This window comes from Periplaneta americana, chromosome 13 (assembly GCF_040183065.1).
Source record: "Periplaneta americana isolate PAMFEO1 chromosome 13, P.americana_PAMFEO1_priV1, whole genome shotgun sequence".
NCBI lineage: Eukaryota > Metazoa > Arthropoda > Insecta > Blattodea > Blattidae > Periplaneta > Periplaneta americana.
This window is the reverse complement of record NC_091129.1, coordinates 70,568,099-70,591,411: the sequence shown is the minus strand read 5'-3', so window position 1 is coordinate 70,591,411 and position 23,313 is coordinate 70,568,099. Positions and strand designations below refer to the sequence as shown.

At 35.1% G+C, this 23,313-nt stretch overlaps 1 protein-coding gene across 2 annotated transcripts in view; it reads right to left on the bottom strand.

The window, feature by feature from the left end:
* LOC138712024 (fibrillin-2-like) overlaps nucleotides 1-23,313 on the bottom strand; it is a 603,403-nt gene that overhangs the window by 29,423 nt on the left and 550,667 nt on the right. The window contains exons 39-46 of one of the 2 annotated variants that reach the window (XM_069843407.1): nucleotides 23,006-23,170; nucleotides 19,877-19,984; nucleotides 16,091-16,270; nucleotides 9,488-9,600; nucleotides 9,269-9,401; nucleotides 7,501-7,749; nucleotides 1,499-1,702; nucleotides 1,084-1,209 (exon numbers count right to left, since the gene is read on the bottom strand). In XM_069843407.1, the coding sequence (XP_069699508.1) occupies nucleotides 1,084-1,209; nucleotides 1,499-1,702; nucleotides 7,501-7,749; nucleotides 9,269-9,401; nucleotides 9,488-9,600; nucleotides 16,091-16,270; nucleotides 19,877-19,984; nucleotides 23,006-23,170 (1,278 nt within the window). The remainder of the gene's footprint in view (nucleotides 1-1,083; nucleotides 1,210-1,498; nucleotides 1,703-7,500; nucleotides 7,750-9,268; nucleotides 9,402-9,487; nucleotides 9,601-16,090; nucleotides 16,271-19,876; nucleotides 19,985-23,005; nucleotides 23,171-23,313) is intronic. The other variant, XM_069843408.1, reaches the window with a different exon arrangement.

Sequence of the window (23,313 nt, the reverse complement as noted above, 5' to 3'; positions counted from 1 at the left end):
GAGTATAGATGTTACATTCTGAAAATCCGCCATACTGTTGTGTTGCTCATATCGAGACATTTTAACGTGGAAGAAGTGTTTTTAAACTAATAATTTATTTCGGAAGACAGAATTTTATGAAATGCAAGATATGTAAGCAAGGGAATCTAGTCATGATCCATATTTGGTTGTCTCAAATAAACGGAGTTATCCAAATCTAAGCAGTAGATATAAATGAACTAAATACTATTATAGTCACAATCATGCCATGATATGAAAGAAAAATTTCACAACCTCGAGCGGGAATCGAACCTGCTACTTCTGGTCACATCAACGGACGTATATACGTCACCCAACATCGTAAGATGAAGATTACATAAGCAGTAGATATAAAATTCTAATTTATAATGGTTGCCTTCTTTAGGTCCCTGCAGGATGTAGTACAGTTGACTTGCATACAGATACCATAATTCTGAAATATTACAGAACTCTCAGGAGGACGTGAAAAGGGACTTTATTGGAAGTAAGAGTTGTGTTAAGCTGAATCAGATGACACTGAATTGTGAAACATGATAGTTACAGGAATGTGGTCCTACGGACTTCAACAATCATCCCTATGATAAGAGTGATAAACACAATAAGTCTCGATCTATAATGTAAGAATTTAGGTCCCTCCTCTGTGGGGAGGAAAAAATATGCAGCAGCCTTTGAAGATATACCGCACTAAATCTCAATTTTATATTTTGTTTCCTTTGTTCACCAGAGGCATCTTGATGCTCATGTGACGTCGCGCAGATACATATAAGTCTCAATTGAGATGATGGCTCATAGAGTTATCAGTTTACAAAGCAGAAAACTTGATGGAATGGATAACAGATAGCTGATAATTTATCCATGAGTCAGTGTTTTTCTTTCGTGCTGTAGATTTACTTTCCTTCTAAAAGAAGCTGCACTAAAGATTTTTATGCCTCCTAACAATCCAATGCCCAAGGCCGCATTTAAACTCGTAATACTCGCGTTCAGAAAAAGCACGGTAACCACTACACCGCCAAAGCGACTTTTCTTATTCAGCTTCTTTCGCATTATTTACAAACAGTTACTTACCCAGACAACGAGTCCCACTATGATGGGGCTTGTAACCTTTGTTACAGATGCAGCGATATGATCCCAGAGTATTTATACATCTTCCATTTCTGCACAGATCTGGTATTGTGTTGCACTCGTCAATATCTAAATAAAAATAATAAATAAAATAAAAAATAATAAATAAAGAGATAAACTAATTCATAAACAATTCATGGAAAAGAATTTCTACAGACTACAACAAATATTACATAAACATTTCAGAAACAAATTTTTAAAGTTCTGAGTTGTGCTTAATGAAAAGTAAAGTGAGTTTTTGTGCAATTGATTAAACAGAAAACATTAAAGAATAATATGTGGAATATTCTTCTTTCCTGGGGTCACTCGTCTTCATCAATATACAAAAATAACAACAAATTATTAATACTTAACTCACCATGGCCATCTACCGAGTAACCTGATTCCAGGCAAAGATCCTGGTAGTCATCTGACGTAGGAGTGGGACAGATTTCACAGTGAGGTCCCCATGCAGCCCCCATAGTGCAACAGCAATCTGCCCTTGTGACAGACATCAGGCCGTCTGTGTGACTGGTGCACCGGCCCCCAACCAACTGCCGGAAGCAGAATCCAACTCTACGGTCTGGAACATAGAACAAAGATTATGACAAAATGAAATTTGACCTTCAGTTTACAGATTAAATTTTACGTTTAGTTTACAGACCAGAGGTTTAATACAGCTCAGCAAGCTTTGGTATCACAAAAACCATCTTTATTAATTCCCATTAACATGATACAGAGAAACAAAACTGTGTCATTTGTGATAAAAATTTCTCTTTCTAAGTTTTCCATTAATTTATTTACATTCAGTTAGTATTGAAGAGCCTGATTGAAAAGAGGATAAATGTAGAGCTTGAAAGGTATCAAAGTAATGACCTTAAAAAATCGTTTATTTTTGTTGTGAAGATTTTGAGTTTTAGGCCATACCGTATGTTGCGAAGCAGTGTCTTCATTTACAGATTTGTCATATTTATCTCTACGATACTGCAATAGACTTTATGATTGATATTTTGATAAGTGGCGCCTAAACAGATTAAACAAAATAAATAATATTTAGGGCAGGCATACCTGATAAATGATTCAGAAAATGTTTTGGTGAGGAAAGAGTTCAATGGAATTACACACTTTTCCATCAATCTCCTCAACACTTTATGTTAAAACACCAACAAGAGCCGAGGATGTATTAAAAGTAAAAGTCAGAAGGGAAGATATCCAGACGAGATTCAAAATCATTTTATTGGACTAAACACTTGAGGTCATCACTAAGTAACAGTAAATTTATTTTAATTTCGGTATGCAATAGCGATATTGATATCAATAGTATTACAGTAATATACTACAGATTTGCATAATTTTAGTTCAAATTTGTTAAAAATTAGGTATAATACTAATCTGGTCTTTTTTTGATATACAGTAGAGCATCAATTATCTGAATACTAATCAACTGAATCATCGGTTAACCAAAAGCGTTCCAGTCGCCAAATTCAAATTTGCGCGCTCGCCATGTAGAAGTTTCTTTAGTGCTGTTTGCGAGATTTGGCTGCAAAAAAACGAGTGTCAGCTCTGAAGGAAAGAAAATTTTGGACTTCTTTTCCTAAACTGTATTTCCTACTTTAATGGCCATTTCGAACTTGTCAAACTAGGTTAGTCAGTTCTCTGTTTTATTTGTAAGATGTGTGATACAAAATATACATGTACAGTTTTGTGTTTAATAACAGTGTTTTTTTATTTCATACTGCTCCTATGACACCGGTACAATTTGTTATCGGTTATCAGAATACCCCCCATCCCCAATTGTTTCGGATAATCGATGCTCTACTGTGTATCTCTTTCTAAAATTAAACCTTAAAAATATCCTTCACTGAAGTTCATGCAGAAGCAATATTAATAACAGTGAACAAAAACCGACACATCAAGTTACAAAATCATTACCACATTTGAATAAAACCACTTGTTTACCTCTTTGGCATCGAAGTTGGTACGGTACACTGCTTGTACGGAACTTTCTGTCATATATAAATGAAGTCCGTGCACTGCACCACTGAGCACGACATGTCCTCAATTAATCCGCTCCCATGAAAATACGTGTATATATAATTGAGAAATGCTGACATATCTTTATGCATGAAAGTCTGAAGATTCTATGATTACATTTGTTTTACATTTCACATACTTATTTCATTTTATTTGCAACTGGATTTTTTAAATAAATTATTTTCCTAGATAATAGGATTTGTAATACTTGTAACTTTTCTTCAAGTTTAGGGATTCATTTTATAATAATGAGTGAAGAATGGTTCTCCTTAGAGACAATATTCTCGCTCTGTGTAGGCTATGTATATATGTAACCGCTTTGAATTTCTGCATGAATTACTTCAATGAATTGAATAAATTCGTATTTCTAAGGTGTAATCCTTCAGATCTGTCATCATATCACCATGAAATCTGACAGAGAGATGGTTATACCCAGTGGCGGCTCGTGGGCATTGAATTCAGGGGGGCTGCATACAAAAAAAAATGCAACTTACATTATTTAAAGATTAGTTCCATGCGCCTTGTCTTGTAGGTTGCAAACTTTAGAATCATCTTCTTATTAAAATCCGATATGTCGTTTAACATAGTTTTTACAATGGAAAACATAGCTAATGCGGTCAGTCTCTCTTCCCTCATCGTATTTCTGAGATAGGATTTTATTCTCTTCACACATGAAAAGCAACGTTCTGGTTCGGAAGCTGTCATTGGTATGGTGATGGTGATAGCTATGCGTAGTAGTGCCACAACTTCTGAAAATGAGGCCTGCAAGTTCTCAGATAGAAGAAACTGCAAGAGTTTGACTGCGTCACTGATATTTCTGAATTCTTGTCTCTGATACAACACAGTGAGTTCCGTTTTTAGTTTGTCTTTATCGAACATTGGAAAAAGCTTCACACATACCTTCAGGTCATTTTCAGGAAATGAGCTTTTATAGCATTCAAATTTTTCTTGACACAGAATAGAAGATAATATCAGATGACCTACGAACTGGAATCGGGTGTTAGCTTGTGTGATAATGAGGTCACACACTTCTTTGGCTGCCGCAACCCTTGTCTGAATCCCTTCGATCTTACGATGCTGTTTAGGGTTTTCATTTTAACAGATCTCGCTGCTCAACTGTGCACTGTTCCATATTGTCTGTATGGTATTAACAAAGCTTGATATGCAGAGTCGGGCTCGGTAGCATAGTCGGTTGCGAGTTCGATCCCGGCCCAGGTCGATGACATTTAAGTGTGTTTAAATGAGACGGACTCATGTCAGTAGATTTACTGGCATTTAAAAGAATCCTGCGGGACAAAATTGTGGCACACTGGCGACGCTGATATAACCCCTGCAGTTGCGAAGTCGTGAAATAAACCATAACTTAATTTTTTATGCAGATTTGAGCCCTAGAAATATCTAACTGGCTATGTTGTAGTTGGTTGTATAATATATCTACATGATACATCAATAAATGAAAAAAAACTGAGCCAGAAATTGAATTCAGGATCTTCAAGAGTACGCACCAGGGCGCTTGCCTCATTTATTGTGATGTTGTTAGATGTTTCAGATTTCATTATGGTTTGAAAACATTCTAGCAATGGCTCCTTCTTCTCACGAACAACATTTACTGTCCTTATTTTAAAACTCCATCTTGTTGCCCCAGCTGATGGAATTGTCTTTGCAACACATTAATCTAATACAGACTGTGTGGAGATCGAGAGAAGAAAGCAGGGATACTGGATAAATCAGCAAAAAAATATGCGGGCTTTGTAGGCTATTTTGTTTAGCGGCTCTTTCGATTATGAGATTCAACTGATGGGCACTTAATTTCACATTTCTCCTGAATTGTTAAGGTACTGAACTGAATAGACTGTAAATATTGTACAGAATTAAACCCTGTTGCACTTGTTATACTCACAACATTGAAGAAAATGCATTTAAAACTGCGCGCTACTGACAAACTGCTGCAAATTTTGCAGCGCCTGGAAACTCTGGTTCCATGGCAAGGGACAACAAGGGAAGGGGTAAAACTACGCGCAAAGCATCCGAGACGAGACTGGCAGCTCCAGGGGAGGAAGTGGCTTCACCAATCTGTCCTTGTCTCTCGTTTCGCTCTGGCAGCACCAGGGGAGGAAGTGACTTCACTAACGATTGCCTGCATGTCAATGAGAGCGAAATTTTTAAATAATTCGAGCAGCTAAATGAGAATGTATAATAAATGTATTTCACAACATAAAACGAGACAAGAGCCACAAATGTCTGGGGGTGCTGCAGCTCCGCAGCCCCCCTTCGAAAGCCGCCCCTGGTTATACCACAGTATAAGTATTAATACCTACACTGTGGTTATACCAAGAACAGAAAAACCACTGAATGTAGAAGAAAGTTATACTTTTTTTGCTAATGCCGCACATATTGACGTGTATCCATTTGTTCTTCTACCTACTTTTTCGCGATTATGATGAAGAATCCTGTTCTGAGGTTGGGGCACCCATATTAGCCCCATATAGTAGGATGACATGAGTATGTAAAAAGGCAGGATGGCTGAAGATGAAGGTGAAATGAGTCCAAGGTCCAGCGCCGAAAGTGATCCAGCACTTACTCTTAATGGGTTGGGGGAAAACCCCGGAAAAACCTCAAACAGGCAACTTATCCTAACCAAGATTCGATCCCGGGCCCGCTAGTTTCACAGTCAGACAGACTGACCACTATGCTAAAGCATAGAATATTCTAATTTTATAGAAGACATCATTTGTGTAATCCTCAGAATGTATTAGTAAGTTTATCTTTTATTAGGTACACATTAACTGATTTCATCTAAGTATGCCTTGTGAATAATAGTTCAAGAAAAGAAACTATAAATGGCAATATCATAACTGAATTGTTTCGAAATGCGTAAAATATATAATGAGAAAGTATGTGTGCCACTCAGTGATCCTGCCCTGCTACTATTCTGTCGTGCTTCATCCCTCCCCTCATGTAGAAACTACTAGCTTATCTCCATTTTCGGCTTTCCTCTTCAAGATTCTCTGATGTTTTCCTTCATATGGAATGACAAAAATCTAAGTGAGACAAGTGGACAACAGGTTTGGAATTCACATAAGACACTTCCTTCCAGCCCCAATTTCCCTTGCATGGACGCGTTTTCACGTACCTTTTAAATATTTCCCTCTCGTTTCGACGTCAATTAATTATTTCGTTCATTCATTCATCAATTAATTATTTCATTAATTTATTCATTCGTCCATCCATTCATTCATTTTCATGGCACTCTTTTTTTCTTTTCGTGTCTATGTACGCAAATGGGAAATGAATTTTATGCCAGTAAGCACTAATTTATTTTTATTTTTCAATGGCGAATACTTCACTCTGCATCACTTGCCCAAGCACACCCCTTTAGCAGTGATGTGCTGAAGCTACAGTTCTTTTTGCTCTGCTTTAATATTGCCCTCAGTGCACTATCAAGGCCGAACTACAGACTGATTATTTAGTCCTGACAGTTCAGCGACGCGAAAGAGGGGAAGTAATAGGAGGAGTGGGGAGAGTTATGGAGTAGAGATAAGGGCGAGCGGTCGGTAAAGGAATGCAGTACAGGTTAATCGTACTGGAAACATACCGCTCTACCGCATGCATGCCATCAAATCACTTCGAAGCCAAGCGAGTGAATAACAACACCCCTTGGTGTAACTAAATGGACTCGCCTGACCCAGGCGCAGATCGCCGGCAACTGTCAGGACTAAATAATCGTACTGTACATAGTACCATGAGATGATGATGATTAATAAAGCAATGTTGAGTTCCATAGGGAAAACGGGAGTATCCCGAAAAAATCTACCACCAAGCATCATTTTTGAGCACCATAAATTCCACTTAGAACTACTGGAATTCGAATAACAATAACAACAACAACAACAATAGCAATAACTGTAGGCATAATAATAATAATAATAATAATAATAATAATAATAATAATAATAATAATAATTCTACTGTCGAAAATTTCAAAGGTATGGAGCACAAGGGAGAGGGTTGTTCAACAAAACATCCCAAATTAAAAATGCTGGCACCGTCACTAGAAGTGTAACAGTTAATGAATGATCTTATGTTTAGCAAAAGCAAATATGTTGTAATGTTGGTAAATGAGGTAAGTTAAACAGAAAATGGTAATCCTCTGCCAAAGCACAAGCACTGCACCTGCAATTACAGCCATGCCACTAGCTGATGATGATGATGAATAAACGGCTTCATGCTTTGCCTGTCTTAACCTCTAAAACCACAATATTGCATTCACAACCATTCACAAGTTTAGTCTGAGTATCTTCATTATTTTTTGAAAATCAGATTTTCATCGAAGTGTTCCAGTCATACCTATGCACTGCTTGCGGTCGTGGCTGGGTTCAAAGCCTTCATAGCAATCACAGCGATAACTTCCCTGGAGATTGACACATTTACCGTTCCGACAGATATTCGGATTGGTAACGCATTCATTGATATCACGGCAGTCGTCTGTGAGGCCAACTTGTTGGTACCCATCAGGACAGATACACATAAATGTTCCAATCAGGTTCTTGCACATATATTTGCAGTTGTTGGCCGGTGTAACACATTCGTCCACATCTGTAGTAAAAAGAATACAATGAGGCATATACATTGATATATTATATACTCTTTACATAAATATAACCTTATGAAAAATTAAATACATTTATATATGGTATATTTAGAGACAAGTTAAACACTTCAAAATTCGTAGGCCTATATTAACACTTCAAATCTTTGATTTTGTTTTAATGCCGTACTATCTTTCGAAAGGTTTTCTATGGCCAAATGAGATAAATAGTTATGTACGATATAAGTGTTAAAAATAGGATTTTATTTTGTTGGTACAGATTTTTGTGAAACGAGGCTATGGGCCAAGTGTCATGTGTAATTGTGTATCATAGCGTACACTATTTTTAGACAGGTATGCGTCTGTACTGAGAGACAATTCCTCCTACTTGTCCACAGCTGTATTGCCTCTCATTGTAATAGTGAAAATTTATCGCATTTAAAGCAAGCGGTAATATAACTCAGTGATGGAACATTCGATTGCTGATCGAGGAGTCCCAAGTTCAAAACCAGGTGATCCTTTTTATATTGCAGGTGATCTCTAATTTTTTATAATCCCATTTAATTCTTAATTGTTTCATATAGCTACCAACAACATAGTAATTGAAGCAATTTATTTAATTTGTGTACATTTCTTAACCAAAACAGTCATTTTTAAATGTAGGCCTGGCATTGTTTGAATTGCATTATTAATCAGTTGCAGTTGCTAGAGTGTGACATCTGGTGGAACAAAATAATCTAATCTAAGTCAATGTTAAAAATATTTTTCACACTAGTGTTAAAAGTACTTTAAGGATGACTGTCTAAAAGAATAATTGTAAACTTTCCTCCGTAATCTTTTGTTCATAATTATATTAAGGTGTGAAATAATAGAAAAAGATATGACCCCCAAAGAACTGTTTCTTAAAAAATTAACTGTTACATATTTATAATAATATTTTGTCATAGTAATACGGACTACGAAATCCAATGTCTTCAAGACTTTTAGAAATCACATTAAAAGAAATAATTAAATAGTTGTAATTCCTTCCGAATTAAATAGTAATTAACAGCTTTATTTTTCCATCCAGAGAAAGCATACCCGGGTTCAGACAGTAGCACGGTATTCATTAGGTAGGCTGAGAAATTACAAATCTTGTTTATAGAGAATTGTAATATCGCTAACACAGAAATGATATTAAGTGAAAGAAAAATTATTAGAAATCAATGACCAACAAACAAAAAAAGTAACACAGAAAAAATCAAATAGAGAGGAAAGGAAAATGCTTGAACTAAGAACAGATATAATTTCAACACAAAGAATAATAATAATTATGACATTAAATGAGAAAAATAGCTTATAATATTAAATGAGAAAAATAGCTTACAATTTCTTGGTGTTGAAATGGAGATGAGAAATTTTATTCTTAATTTATAAAATAATTAAAGAAGCATAAACATCGAAAAGTTATAAGAAGCTACCTTATCCGACCTATGCCGACAATTATACAACACAGTATTTTAATGTAAGAGAAATGACTTTACGAACCTTGACAATGTCTGCCATCAGGTGCCAGTGCATATCCATATGGACAAATGCAACGGAAGGACCCAGGAACATTGTGACATCGGAATGCGCACTGATTGCCCATTTCCTGGCATTCATTAACATCTTCGCATATCTACAAAAACATGAAAGCTTATGCAGTACTATAAACAGGTAGAAGAGTCATAATTATAAACATGTAGATCACAGGAACTAAATTACCTGCATTGGTCCTGGAGCAAAACCTTCATTGCACGAGCATTCAAATCCACCTTCAACATTGCTGCAAGTACCATTACCACAGATATTTTTTACTGATAAGCATTCATTGTCATCTGGAATCAGAGATACAAACCCACTGCTAATTTGTCACCTTTAGGACAAGGTTATTCTATTCAGCAGCATTTGTATGTTCCTTACATCACGGATCAAGTAGTTTATATTCCTTATGAATAAAATATAATTTCAAAATTTTAAAATTATAAGTTGTAAAAATTATAAATTATAAAATTGTAAACTTACAACTTAAAAAAACAAACTTTATTACTTTAGTTAAAAACATAGTTCTCTCTACCTGTTTTGTGACAGATCTATATTTTCAAACATTTGATTCTCTAGGATGGCCAAGAATCAAATTTAGATTACGTATCTCATTTTAAGTTTCATGAGGTTTCAGGTATTGTAATTTTGAAGTTTCTCTCAAAGTTTAACTTTATCAGACGTTTCACCGAAATTTAACTTGTTTTATTTTATAGTTGTTTGATGTTACTATTTTTTTTTTCCAATATGATTGAAATTTTATTTCCATACACTCTATGATATACTGGCACCCACTGCACAACGGTTTTTATCGCTGAAAATTTGTAGTTGTAGTCTGTTATGTCTGACTAATCCAAACAGAGCAAGACCAATTATCCATTTAATTTATATTATATACTGTAGTGCTAGCTAATAACTAACACAGATAATTATTAGGATCAAACGAGATCCCAAAATATAATATATATTATAATATAAATGAATGGGTGAGTTCAAAAACAACCTATAATCACAAAAAGTAAAGTTTAGGGGTGGGGGGGGGGGAACTGAATTACTTTCAAATTATGACTACTTTTGTTTCACAAATTGTGTTTTCACAAAATATCACTTTGTTTACATCTATTATGAAGAACATACACTTTTAATTACAAATAATTATTTAAATATAATTGAATTTAAGTGCTATTATAGTCACAATCATGCCATAGTATGAAAGAAAAATTTTACAACCTCGAGCGGGAATCGAACCTGTGACTTCCTGTTCTCCGGTCAGGCGCTCTACCACTGAGCTATCGAGTTCGTCTCATGCCAAAGGCTTGGAATTATCCTTTCATACTGGCGACTCTGTTATAGAGTACTGTCCATAGCGTCTGATCTAGTCAGCACTGCTTATGGGTTGAAAGAAACTTTACAAATGTAATCTTCATCATTACGTCACCAAACATCGTAATGATGAAGATTACATTTAAATATAATTGTTTAAAATTTGTGGATATAGGTAGGTTGTTTTTGCAGTCAACATAAATGTGATACTACATTGTCAATATTTTTTTTACAAAAGTATTCACACTATGTTCTGTAATACCATAATGAAATTAACTGTCCTAACCAAGAGGGCACACAGTGTTTAATGTCTTTCATCTTTCCTTCATTTATTGACACCACACACTTGAGCAAGCCTCAGTATTTTGCAGGGAAAGAGTCATTTCAACATTTCGTTTGGATAATCTTTTCAATTGTCTTCGTGGTAAATGAAGAGAAGAGACTTCACAGGTTTTAGATTATGGATACAGAATACTGAGACAGTAAGCTGTCGAAAGTAGATGATGTATTGAACAAAAGTGCATGGTAGCTGTACATATTGCATACCGGTATTTGGGCCTCTGTTTTCTTGGTATTTTTTGGGCCTCTTGTAATGCATTATAGAACTTTTTGGCACGCTGTTTAAGCCAACTTGACTGCATCATTTAAGGTCTTAGATTTTGTCTTAAAATTTAACTGTTAACACGAAAAGCAACTGTAAATCTATTGCCTTCCAAATCTACAATTATAATTTTCTTTGAATATTTTATTGTAATATTCATATTTGATCATGGATGTAGGATATTTTTCTTTTAATAAGTTGTACATTAATCGAACATTAAGTTCAGGTGTACAGTAACACACAGTTTATCTCGCATAAGAAATAATCACGCCATCTGCATTGTATAATAAAAATCAATCCAGACTACGCTGACACAGTGGTACAAGCAATCCACCAAATAAGTTGTTTTTACACTCACTACAATGTTGAGTATCGTGTTTAACTGCATACTATCCGGAACCTTCGGGTGTTTTTTTATCTCAACACATGTGTCTACCTCTATAAAATAAGAATACCGGTACTGTACCGAAAAAAACGAAAATAACAAAAAATGGCATATAGGTTGTTTTTGAAATCAGCAATTCAAATGTATTCAAGGTATGTCAGGCCATACGGCCCACAAGGACTATTCACTATCAGTATTTTGTTAAATTTAAAAATACATACTTTTCTTGTTTAAGACAGTGCATTGGATTCATATTATGTTTGAGTTAACTGAGACATTTAAAGCAACTTCGAAGAGCATACAAATTACAAAGTATGAGGGACTTTACATATGAGATGTGTCCCTAAATCTAGTGGAGTAACATTAGTGCTTATCTTTTGACATGCTACATGTTACTCTTTAGAGAAAGTCACTGCTTCCTGCTGCATGCTAAGAGCCTGCCTGCCATAGCCCTGAATGGACTGCACTGGCAGTTTCGTACGGATCGATTTTAAATACGTAGTAACACGTATGCTTGTAGTTTCATGTTGCAGAATCGTAGCTGTATGAAGGATGGATAGAACAGAGGAAAATGTAATGCAGAATTCCTGCACGGAAATATCATACATACTTCGGTACATCATAATAATACATAGAATCTTACCTGGCTCATCTAATGATGTCTATTGTAAATTCTTATTTGTCTCTGAAAATATTTTAACTGTAATTAATTTATATATCTGCCAGTATCGCATAAGAATTAAGACTACCTTAAGTGAACGTTATATTAGATCTGATATCCAACAAGGTACGGTACAATTATTTCCTTGAATGCCTACTGTCAGACTAACTAAAACGAAAAGTAGTTTTAAACTTATGGCTCCTATATTGTTTAATAAATTACCTCGAGAAGTTTTTACTGTAAATTTTTAAGGTTTAAAACTGTATTGTTTCGTTGGTCAATTAATAATCATTTTATAATGTGACTGAATTCCTAGATTCTAATGTTGATACAGTATTTGTTTTTAATTTGTGTATGTTGTCTTGACTCTGTCCATGCATTATGCTTAATACCCATGACAAAGTTGACTGTTCGATTAGAAAAGGATCACGAGCCACCACTGAATGTATGTGAAAGAGAAACATTCACTAAAAACAATTTACTTTTTAATCCAATGGAAGCATACGTGGATCTAGAGAATAGCATTAATCATATTGTTGTAGTCATCCTCATTCCCTTTCCCCTCCTTCTCATCATCATCATCATCATCATCATCATCATCATCATCATTATCATCATCATTTTCATCATCAAAAATTTTCAATACCAAGCATTCATAAATAGCAGAGCTTCTTGGTTACATAGTCAGCATAGCGCAAGTCCAAAACTTTAAGAAAGCACCTGGCAAACAAAAATAAGGAAAGCGTATTCAGTCTCCTCTCTGGGAGGGAGATAAAACTCTTTTTCTATGCACAGAGTACAATACAAGTCTGCAAGACTTGAAGTGAGAAATCTTGTCGCTTGAGTCACAGCAAAGAACTTAATCGATTATACTGACTTAATAATTTCTATTCTTTCTTACATTAAACACCTAACCACATGAGCAGAACTAACACAATACCAATATTTATAAATCAGCTAAATGACTTCATCACGCAATACCATAAAGAACTACTGTAGGCCAATACATAAAAATTCAAAACACTGTATCAATAATATAACTGTTACATGTCTTTTAACTTCCTTGTCCAACTACAGAGATATGCAGATACTCTGTGATGATTATAAAGTCATTATTAATGGAACAATAGTGAATGGTAATGGCAGGGAAACTCATTCTATAATAGGTTTGTCTACACTGTTCCAATATCTGCATAGGATCGAACCATGGTCCCATTTGGTAAAAGATCGTCACTTAAACTGAACTACAGCAAACTGAACAATGTATGTAAGAAATGGGGATAAATACATCATAACCTAATTAAAACGTTTTGCAGAACGTTATTATATAAAGACAAAAATGGTTTGTCAATACTGTATACTATCTTTGTGTTAATGCTGTGTATTAGAAAATGTCACGTGATAGAAAGAAACAGATTTTTCCATTGTATTCAGCACCCATTTACAAACCAGATACAGGAAAAAAGTGTCAATTTGTTGACTAGTCTAATTTATCCCAAAAAAATTATTATCTGGAAGGGCAGAACAGGAAGAATTCCGCCACCCACACATCAACTAGATCAGTGGTATTCAATCTTTTACCCCCAAAAATATAGTTGTACCCCCAAATTGCAATGCAATTATATAAGAATTAATAAAAGACCATGACTGATGTTGTACTAAAATAAATTATTATTATTATACAGTAGTTATTGATGCAATAATAATAGTAATGATTTATGTAAAACAAGAGCGCCTGCAGGATCCAATCTCAGTGGTAACAAGATGGTTAGAAAATTAGAGGCAGCAGATGGACGAAGACAGAAAAAATTGAACATGAAAAATAGCCAGTTCTGAAATATAAATTATCCTGCGCATGCATTCATAGTTCAAAGCACTCGCTTTTGCTGAATTGTTTACCGAGAGTTTGAGAAAACATTTATGGAATACGTAGAGAAAAAAAAAAAAATGCATAAAAAATAAAAATCTCAGTGGTAGCAATTGCTACAAGTACCGATATAATGAAATTAATATGTCAGCATTTTTACATATGTAATCAGTGGGATGCGTACTTCTTGAGACAACGCATACCATAAATTGAATACCACTGACCTAGATGACTAATTTGTGGGTATTTACATTTGTTCTGTCCATCACGTTTTGATAATTCGTCTTAAAAGTGTTACCGCCTGGAAGTGTAGGACAGGAGGAATAGTCCACCCATCAGCCAGATGGCTAAGACGAAGAATTACATGTTTCGTCATGTTGGAGAGCAGTTTGATGGCTGACAAGAGAGGGAAAAATCTAAATTAAGGATATCTCGCAACAGTACAATCTAAAAGAAGTGGTTACAGAGACATCTGTAGGTATTTCACACCAAAAGTAGACTGTAGTCAAGGGACATAGTGAAACTACCATTACGAAGTGTCCCCATATCTAATTAATGCATAATAACCAATAATAAGAACAAAAGTGTGTTGTAGAAACGTAATGAACTTTCCCACTCTATAGTAGAATATATATATATATATATATATATATATATATATATATATATATATATATATAGTTATAAGTAGGTATACCTACCTGAAAGAAAACTGCTATTTAGCATTACAAATCCTACCGGGATTACCAGGAGTTTAGGATGTCAATAAGAGGCAGGATGTGGGATTATATTTATCTCAAAAAATTAGTAAAACTTCGAGAGAACACTATGCACACCATACCATAACTTTACCATAACTTATTCCTGTACACCTAAAGCATTCACACTGAATGATTAATTATTAATTAGCATCTATTTTTTATGATCACCATGAAATCAGGATTGAAAAGTTACGTAGCATGTGGGAAATGGGATAACAACAATTATTGTCACACCATACGAAAATTCACATTAATTCTATCATTCTGAATGTGGTGTATAATATAATAGAGAAATTCAGATAAATATGTGTGCATATTTGTTTGTTTAATATATCAATATTTGCATTGTTACGTAGCTGCAAATGATTCATTTGCTGTGTGCTGTAACACAGTAAGAATCTACAGAATCAAAACTGTACTGGTACTACATGATAATGAAAATTACACACGCAGAATAATGTGGTATTCTCTTTGTTGTTTTTTATCTTTGACGAGATGTTTCAATATATGATACGATGTCAATACAAAAAAAAAATGGAGTAAGAAAGGAAAATGATGAAAATAAAAATGATCGCTTTTGACTAATCTGTAAATATAGGATTTTGGACATCTTGTATACGAGTAATTTAGGATACTAATAATACTAATACTAATAATAATAATAATAATAATAATAATAATAATAATAATAATAATAATAATAATAATAATAATAATAATAATATTTATTTATTTATTTATTTATTTATTCTGGCGAAGTTAAAGCCATCAGCCCTTCTCTTCCACTTAGCCAGACACAAAAGAAGCTGATACAATTTGCAGCAGTGGTTACAGAGGTATCTGTAGGATAAGCTTTTGAGATCTCAAATAGGAGATGTCCCAAATAACATGAGACATCTGGCAACCCTAATCCCAACAGATCATCATAACACAGATTAAATCTTTAAGACCTGTTTCGTCTTCAATGTTCCAAGATAGAACTGTTCTCTTAATCTCTTACATCTTTTAAGTGATCGTTCCACTCATCTTCTGCCTTTTGATCTAAAATTGCACAGCATAAGTGATATGACATTCTGCTGTAATCCATTTTTGAAAAGCGAACAAGCTAGTTGTACTGATAAGTTCTTATTAAATCTATAATATTTCTTATTGAAAACGATCATGGAATGTATTTTAAAATTTCCTTACCAATGCACTTCTTTCCTGTGCCATCAAGCACAAACCCAGTGGGGCATTCACACCGGAATGATCCGTCTGTATTGATGCAGTCACCTCCGTCACAAGCATTTGGCATAAACGTGCATTCGTTAAGATCTTCTCCAGTGTCACCACGGCCAGGTCCTTGTGGACACAGCTTGTTGAACTCAGCTGAAAACCAATAACAAATTAATTCTTATATACCATTACTTATTTATTTCTTCTTCATACGAAATGTCAACTGTGAGATTAGGATTAATAATATTTCCAAAGCTGAAGGACTCAACTACTTTTCACCTTCACAAAAAGAAGATAGCCTAACGAAAAAATGAGTATACAAGACAATAATTCGACATCCTTATTTATGCAGTGAAGGCTAGAATCGAACATTCGAAGACATAAAAAATGCTAGAAAAAAGCTGAGATGAACACACTAACAAAATCACTACAGAAGAGAAGACTGACTCACATAAGAAACTAGAATGTATAAAAAATATGACATCTAACCAATTGAAGAGTCGGTACCGGTAATTAATGAATGAAATAGCCATTTTTCAAGAATGAATTGTGAAAATACGCGCAATATCCTAGGAAGAAAAAGATTATGTTATGTTATATCTAGTAGTTTAAAGTAATGTCATAATCTAAGTCCTGATCATTCATTTCATTTAGTGTTTTGCCCAAGGGCAAGTCTTTCACTGCAAACCCAGCTTTCTACAAACTTTCCTATTTTGTGCCTTCCTCTTTGTTTCCCCATATGATTTATATTTCTTAATGTTGTCTATCGTCTGATATCTTCTTCTACCCCGAACTCTTCTCCCATTCACCATTCCTTTCAGTGCATCCTTCAGTAGGCAGTTTCTTCTCAGCCAGTGACCCAACCAATTCCTTTTCCTCTTCCTGATCAGTTTCAGCATCATTCTTTCTTCACCCACTCTTTCCAACACAGCTTCATTTCTTATTCTGTTTGTCCACTTCACACGTTCCATTTTTCTCCCTATCCACATTTCAAATGCTTCTATTCGCTTCTCTTCACTTCGTCGTAATGCCCATGTTTCTGCTCCATTCAAAGCACTTCACTAGTCTCTTCCTTAGTTCTTTTTCCAGAGGTCTGCAGAATATGTTCCTTTTTCTATTAAAATCTTCCTTCGCCATTACTATCCTCCTTTTGACTTCCTGGCAGCGGCTCATGTTACTGCTTATAGTACATCCGAAGTATTTGAAGCTGTCCACTTACTCTACTGCCACATTTAGAATTCGCAAGTATATCTTCTGTATTTTTCTCCCTATGACCATGCTCTTCGTCTTATTTGCATTTATTTTCATCCCATACTGCTCACAGCTGTCATTTAGCTCGAGTAGCATATCCTTTAGTATGATTTCCTCTTCTGCTAACAACGCCATATCATCAGCAATAATATGTTTATATTATATTGGGAAAAATTATGGGGAAATAGTGACGAGCAATACACAGTCTCCTTTGCCATAAGTCCATTCTCTCCTGCTCATAATATGTAACATTTCTATGTACACTGGTCCCGTCAGGTTATATGACAGATGGGGCAGAAACCTGGACATTACGACGAAGTGAAGAGAAACGACTAGAAGCACTTGAAATCTGGATATGGAAAAGAATGGAGCGTGTGAAATGGACAGACAGAATAAGAAACGAAGCTGTGTTAGAAAGAGTGAGTGAAGAAAGAATAATGCTGAAACTGAACAGGAAGAGAAAAAGGAATTGGTTGGGTCACTGGCTGAGAAGAAACGCGTACTGAAGGATGCACTAGAAGGAATGGTGAACGGGAGAAGAGTTCGGAGCAGATGAAGATATCAAATAATAGACGACATTAAGATATATCGATCATATGCGGAGACTAAGAGGAAGGCAGAAAATAGGAAAGACTGGAGAAAGCTTGGCTTGCGGTGAAAGACCTGCCCTTGGACAGAACACTATGAATGAATGAGTGTGGAGCGCCTGTTAGGAAACTAAGAGGTAGAGGGTGAAGTGGGACAGATCTGCATGAAGAAGCATGAATAGACCTGTCCATATGCCTACAAACGACCACTTGCCAACAGATTTTGTTAGATAGAGGCTGAAGTGGGGGTCGGTCTGCATAGGAAAGCTGTACAAACTGATTTTACAGAAAGGCTTTAGGAGCCAAATCACAGCAGTATAGCTGTTTTACCATGCTACAGTTTTGCTCGTCCAGAGATATTTAGATGGTGGCTTCACCGTCTGAAATTATCAGCAGAAGCCCTGTAAGTTTTCTTGAAAAATTAAATGACATTCAATTCTCACAACGAACACATCAGGATGATTATACATGAATAACCTAAGCATGAATAATGTTCAAGAGGAAGAACGTGTTTGGGAAGACATAAAGCGAGATAATGATGTAAGACTACTAGGAGCCAATAAAAAATTCAACACTTCAAAGATAAAGACAATAATGTCGATGTGGTGATAGTGGCAATGCCAGTGAAGAAGAAGACTACAATGATTATGCTGATGATGACAACGATGATAATTACTATATATTGAGAACTGTATTAGTATGTTCATACATCGTGATATTATGCAAAGACTTGAATTTGATGACTGTAGATGGAGAGAAGAAAATATGCGCAGATATACAGTGTATCAGTAGAAACATTCCAGGGTTATAAACTGCTATAATTCTGTCACTATGTGTTTTACGAAATTCATACTGGTGTCATTAGAAAGAACAGCTCAAAAAATTTCAGGAAATGCATAATTGATAATTGTTGACCGAAACAACAAATGGCAGCACAAGAAAAAAGAAAAAAAAAACGCCGTTTCCGCCATTTCGCTTGTCATTAAGGCATTTTTGATATAAGCAAATTGTGTTAAATGATCTGAATGTTGAAACCAGATGACCATGCAAAACGACGTGTTGTTCTGTGAAAATTTATTGACACTAATGGCGGATGATGAAGATCTTTCAGCCAAATTCATTTTTAGTGACGAGGCAACGTTCCATGTCAATGGAAATGTAAACAAGTGCAACACAAGGATTTGGGGGAGCGAGAATCTACATTTCATTTTGGAAGTTGAACATGACTCCCCTATGCTAAATGTGTTTTGTGCCGTTTCAAGAGAACACTGTCACTGGTATGAGTTATATGCTTACTGAGTGGCTGTTTCCACAATTGGAAGAAGAAGGCAACGAATTTCTGTTCCAACAAGATGGAGTACCTCCTCACTGGCATCTTGATGTACGGAATATTCTAAATCAACAACTTGCATGAAGATGGATTGGGTGCGCTGGAAACCAATGTTTTCTGCAGTTGGCCTCCAAGGTCTCCTGATTTTACCGTCTGTGACTTCTTTTTATGGGGTCACATAAAGAATTTTGTCTATATACCTTCACTACCTCAAAATCTGCAAGAGCTCCAACTTCGTATCACTGCCACCATTGAATCCATCCCTACAGATATGTTGGAACATGGGTGCCATGAGTGGGAATATCGCCTTGATGTCTACAGCGTGACACATGGAGTACACATCGAGTGTCTTTGAGGAAGGTACAAAAATTTGAGTTTTTTTTTCTAATGATACCAGTTTCGTATAAACCCAGCAACTGACAGTGACACTATAGCAGTTTATAACTCGAATGTTTCTGCAGACACACTGTACTTTAAAGCCCTAAAAGATCATACTAGCTGTGAATAACATCACATATTTCGTAATACAATTTTACCAAAGAACTCCTTGTAAGTACTCAGCTATTAAATAATGAATGTAAGTTACTGTACCTGAACCCTTTCGAGGGCACTGTTCACAGTAGCGTCCCCAGGCCAGACCCATTGAACAGCAACATTTCTTGGCTGTTATGGGTGTCATGCGAGGAAGAGAACACTGCCCTGAAACAATGAACTCAGTTGACACAAGACAAATAAGAACAATCTCCAATACTTCGCGTGCAGGTTATTCCTTGTTATCTTACTCAATGTGAAACACATTTTGCAACATTTTGAAAATATATGTTTTATTATTGCTTTTACCTATTATTAAGTTTCTGTGTTTATAATAATTATCGAAAATATAAAATTAATTACTTATTCAACTATATTCTCTCTCTATGTTTATAAAAATACATCAAATGTATTTATTATGTATTAGTGGGCCAATGATATAAATAAATATTTATTTGCAATCCTGTGTTGGCTTTTAGTCATTTGTTAATAACTAGACAAGAAGAAGAATGTAACACAGTCATTGTAATGAATTTCAGTTCATCCAGGCTAGACATCAGCGTTTTTGCATTAATAACTAATTATAATGAAATAAAATTATGATTTCATATAACAATGACCATTATTAGCTATTCTAAAATCACTGTAATGTACTGCACAGATTACATATATAATATAACTAGACGCAAGTGCAAGATAAAACAAAAAAATCTTATATTAAATATTCAAATTGTAGAAACTGTATAAAGAATAGTATATCTATGTATATTAAATGTGTAATGTAAGGTTTTAAATGATTATATGTATGTAATTTTTCTGTGAACTATAATATAATAGATATCTATATATCACATAAAAGCACTTGCAAAAGTTTACTTTAGTAAACTGCTTGGTGTGTTATTTATACAGTTGAAATTTATATGTTAAATGTTGTACCTTACATAAAATAACATGAAGAGTGACTGGGATTTTTTAAAAATCTTTGATCACGTGACTACGTCTTTACTTTTTGGGTTACTATTTTATAAATTTTATATTACAAGTATATTTAATTTTGATGAAAAGATTATGAGGAAAAAATGATACTGATATAATACCTTGTTGTACATTATTTATTAATAGAATGTTGTTATTATACAGATTATATGTACAAAGTTATTTTTTTTTATTGGGTTATTTTACGACGCTGTATCAACATCTAGGTTATTTAGCGTCTGAATGATATGAAGGTGATAATGCCGGTGAAATGAGTCCGGGGTCCAACACCGAAAGTTACCCAGCATTTGCTCGTATTGGGTTGAGGGAAAACCCCGGAAAAAACCTCAACCAGATAACTTGCCCCTACCGGGATTCGAACCCGGGCCACCTGGGTTCACGGTCAGACGCGCTGACCGTTACTCCACAGGTGTGGACTACAAAGTTATTAATGAAGTATGACCCCATCTTCAAGAATCAGTTCTATAGGTCATTTTGAGGAAAAAATGTAATATGAACCATTATTTTTTCTATTTTTAATTTCGCACGTTGTACTGTAGATCAGGTTTGTAACTTGTTTGTGTCTTAATATCAAATAGTGGGGTATGTACACTGAAGAAAATTGGGTTCTGCTGAGACATGAAGCATTGGATAGGTCAGGTTAGTGACATCAGCTGTCAAACATCAACATTTCGCAATCTTAGATTGGAAGATATCCCTTTAGAGACCAGGCGACGTATTTGTTATCAACATGATTGTTCTCCGCCCCCCCCCTACTTTTCTAGTGCAGTAGCAGCCGTGCCAAGGTACAAAATGTTATAAAATGTTAAATGAGTAATTCACATCCATGAAGCCAAGTGCACTGATACAGAAAAAGAAATATTTGAAAATCTGCTTTCAAACTGAGGTATGTTATTTTCTGTTTAATATTACAGTAATTTTTAATAATCTTTCTGTGTATTTTTCATTGATTCCCTTTAATTCTGCTTACCACCACTTCTACTTTCTTAGGATTTGAATAGCTGCAACTCCTTAATATTGATCATCAGACCTATGTTCATGTGACAATTTTTGCTTAAAATCACATATAGAACAGATCCCTAAAGTACCAGTCATATTTCGTGAATAACTCTGTATATTAGTCATGGACTGTGATTAATAATTAACACTTAAAGATATTGAACAACTTGAGTCTTCTCCTCTTATATGAAATGGACTTGTCCTTTGTTTTGACAATAGTCTCCTCATATGATAATGGACTCATCTTATACTTTTATTTGTGGTGCACCATTAGCCGAACAGCTAGAGCGTCCGCTATTTACGCTGGTACCCGGGTTCGAATCCCAGCAGGTCCAACTGGAAGTTGTGGTGGACAATGACTGTGTTTGGTGGTAGGTTTTCCTCTACCAGTATTCCATCATTGCTCCTTATCATCATAATCATCACATGGTGCACCAAGGGCAACGTCTTTGTGGATGCTGAAAGAACTATAAGCTTTGGCACGTTGTCCAGAAGATGGGGACAGTTGGGTGTATGACGGAAGTCAAGTGCCCGCCATTAGTTAAAAAAAATACTTTTATATATTTGTTCAGTACATGACGTTACTGTCTCCTATTATATAGTTTAAACGAAATACTACTATCATTGCACTATGTCGATGCTTCTTGTTACACATAAAATGTGACTTTTTTTCCGTTTGTATCTTCATTAAAAATGTAGTCACGTCAAAAGACAGAGTTTCATACTACAGGAAACTTCTTCGTAAATGATATGGGACTTATTGTCGAGCCAACAAATTTAACATTGTTCATTTAACATTTAAGAAAAGTAAAAGTTCAAATGAATGCAATTAGTGCATATAGACTAATCATTTTACCAAAATTACACCATTCCTTCATAATTTGGTCATTTTTTCTAACCTTTATACGGAGGAGGGGCCTGAATGCTTATACCCCAGTGTGAGGCTACAGTCATTCTTACCAATGATGTAGAAAGTAACGGAAAACTGTAAAATTTCCTTTGAATTCCCATAGCAAATATTTAATGAGAAAAGTAACCATAAAACACTTCTGCAGATAACGCTGATGCCTGGATTTTCAAGTGCGATACATTGAGATGAGATTCCTTCATTGCACAGTAGTAAATTAGTGTTTTGAAATTGACAATAAGACTTCACAAACTATAGAAAATGATTAATGGTGGAACAATACAAACCTCTATAAAATCCATCATAACACAGCTCCTCTCGGACGTCAATGCATTTCATACCGTTGGGGCTGAGTATGTAGCCCTCCGGACACTCACATATCACCCCTCCATCTGTGTTAACACAGGCTCCTTCCTCACAGATGCCGGCATTTTCCACACATTCGTCAATGTCTATGGAAGTAAGATATTAGGGCTTTTGCAAGTACATTTACATTTGGCATACTGGTATAATAGCACAAAAACGAATACATCGATAGCTTTTAACTACCTTTGCAAATTTGCAGGTTTTCCAGACATGATTATCTGGTTCATAT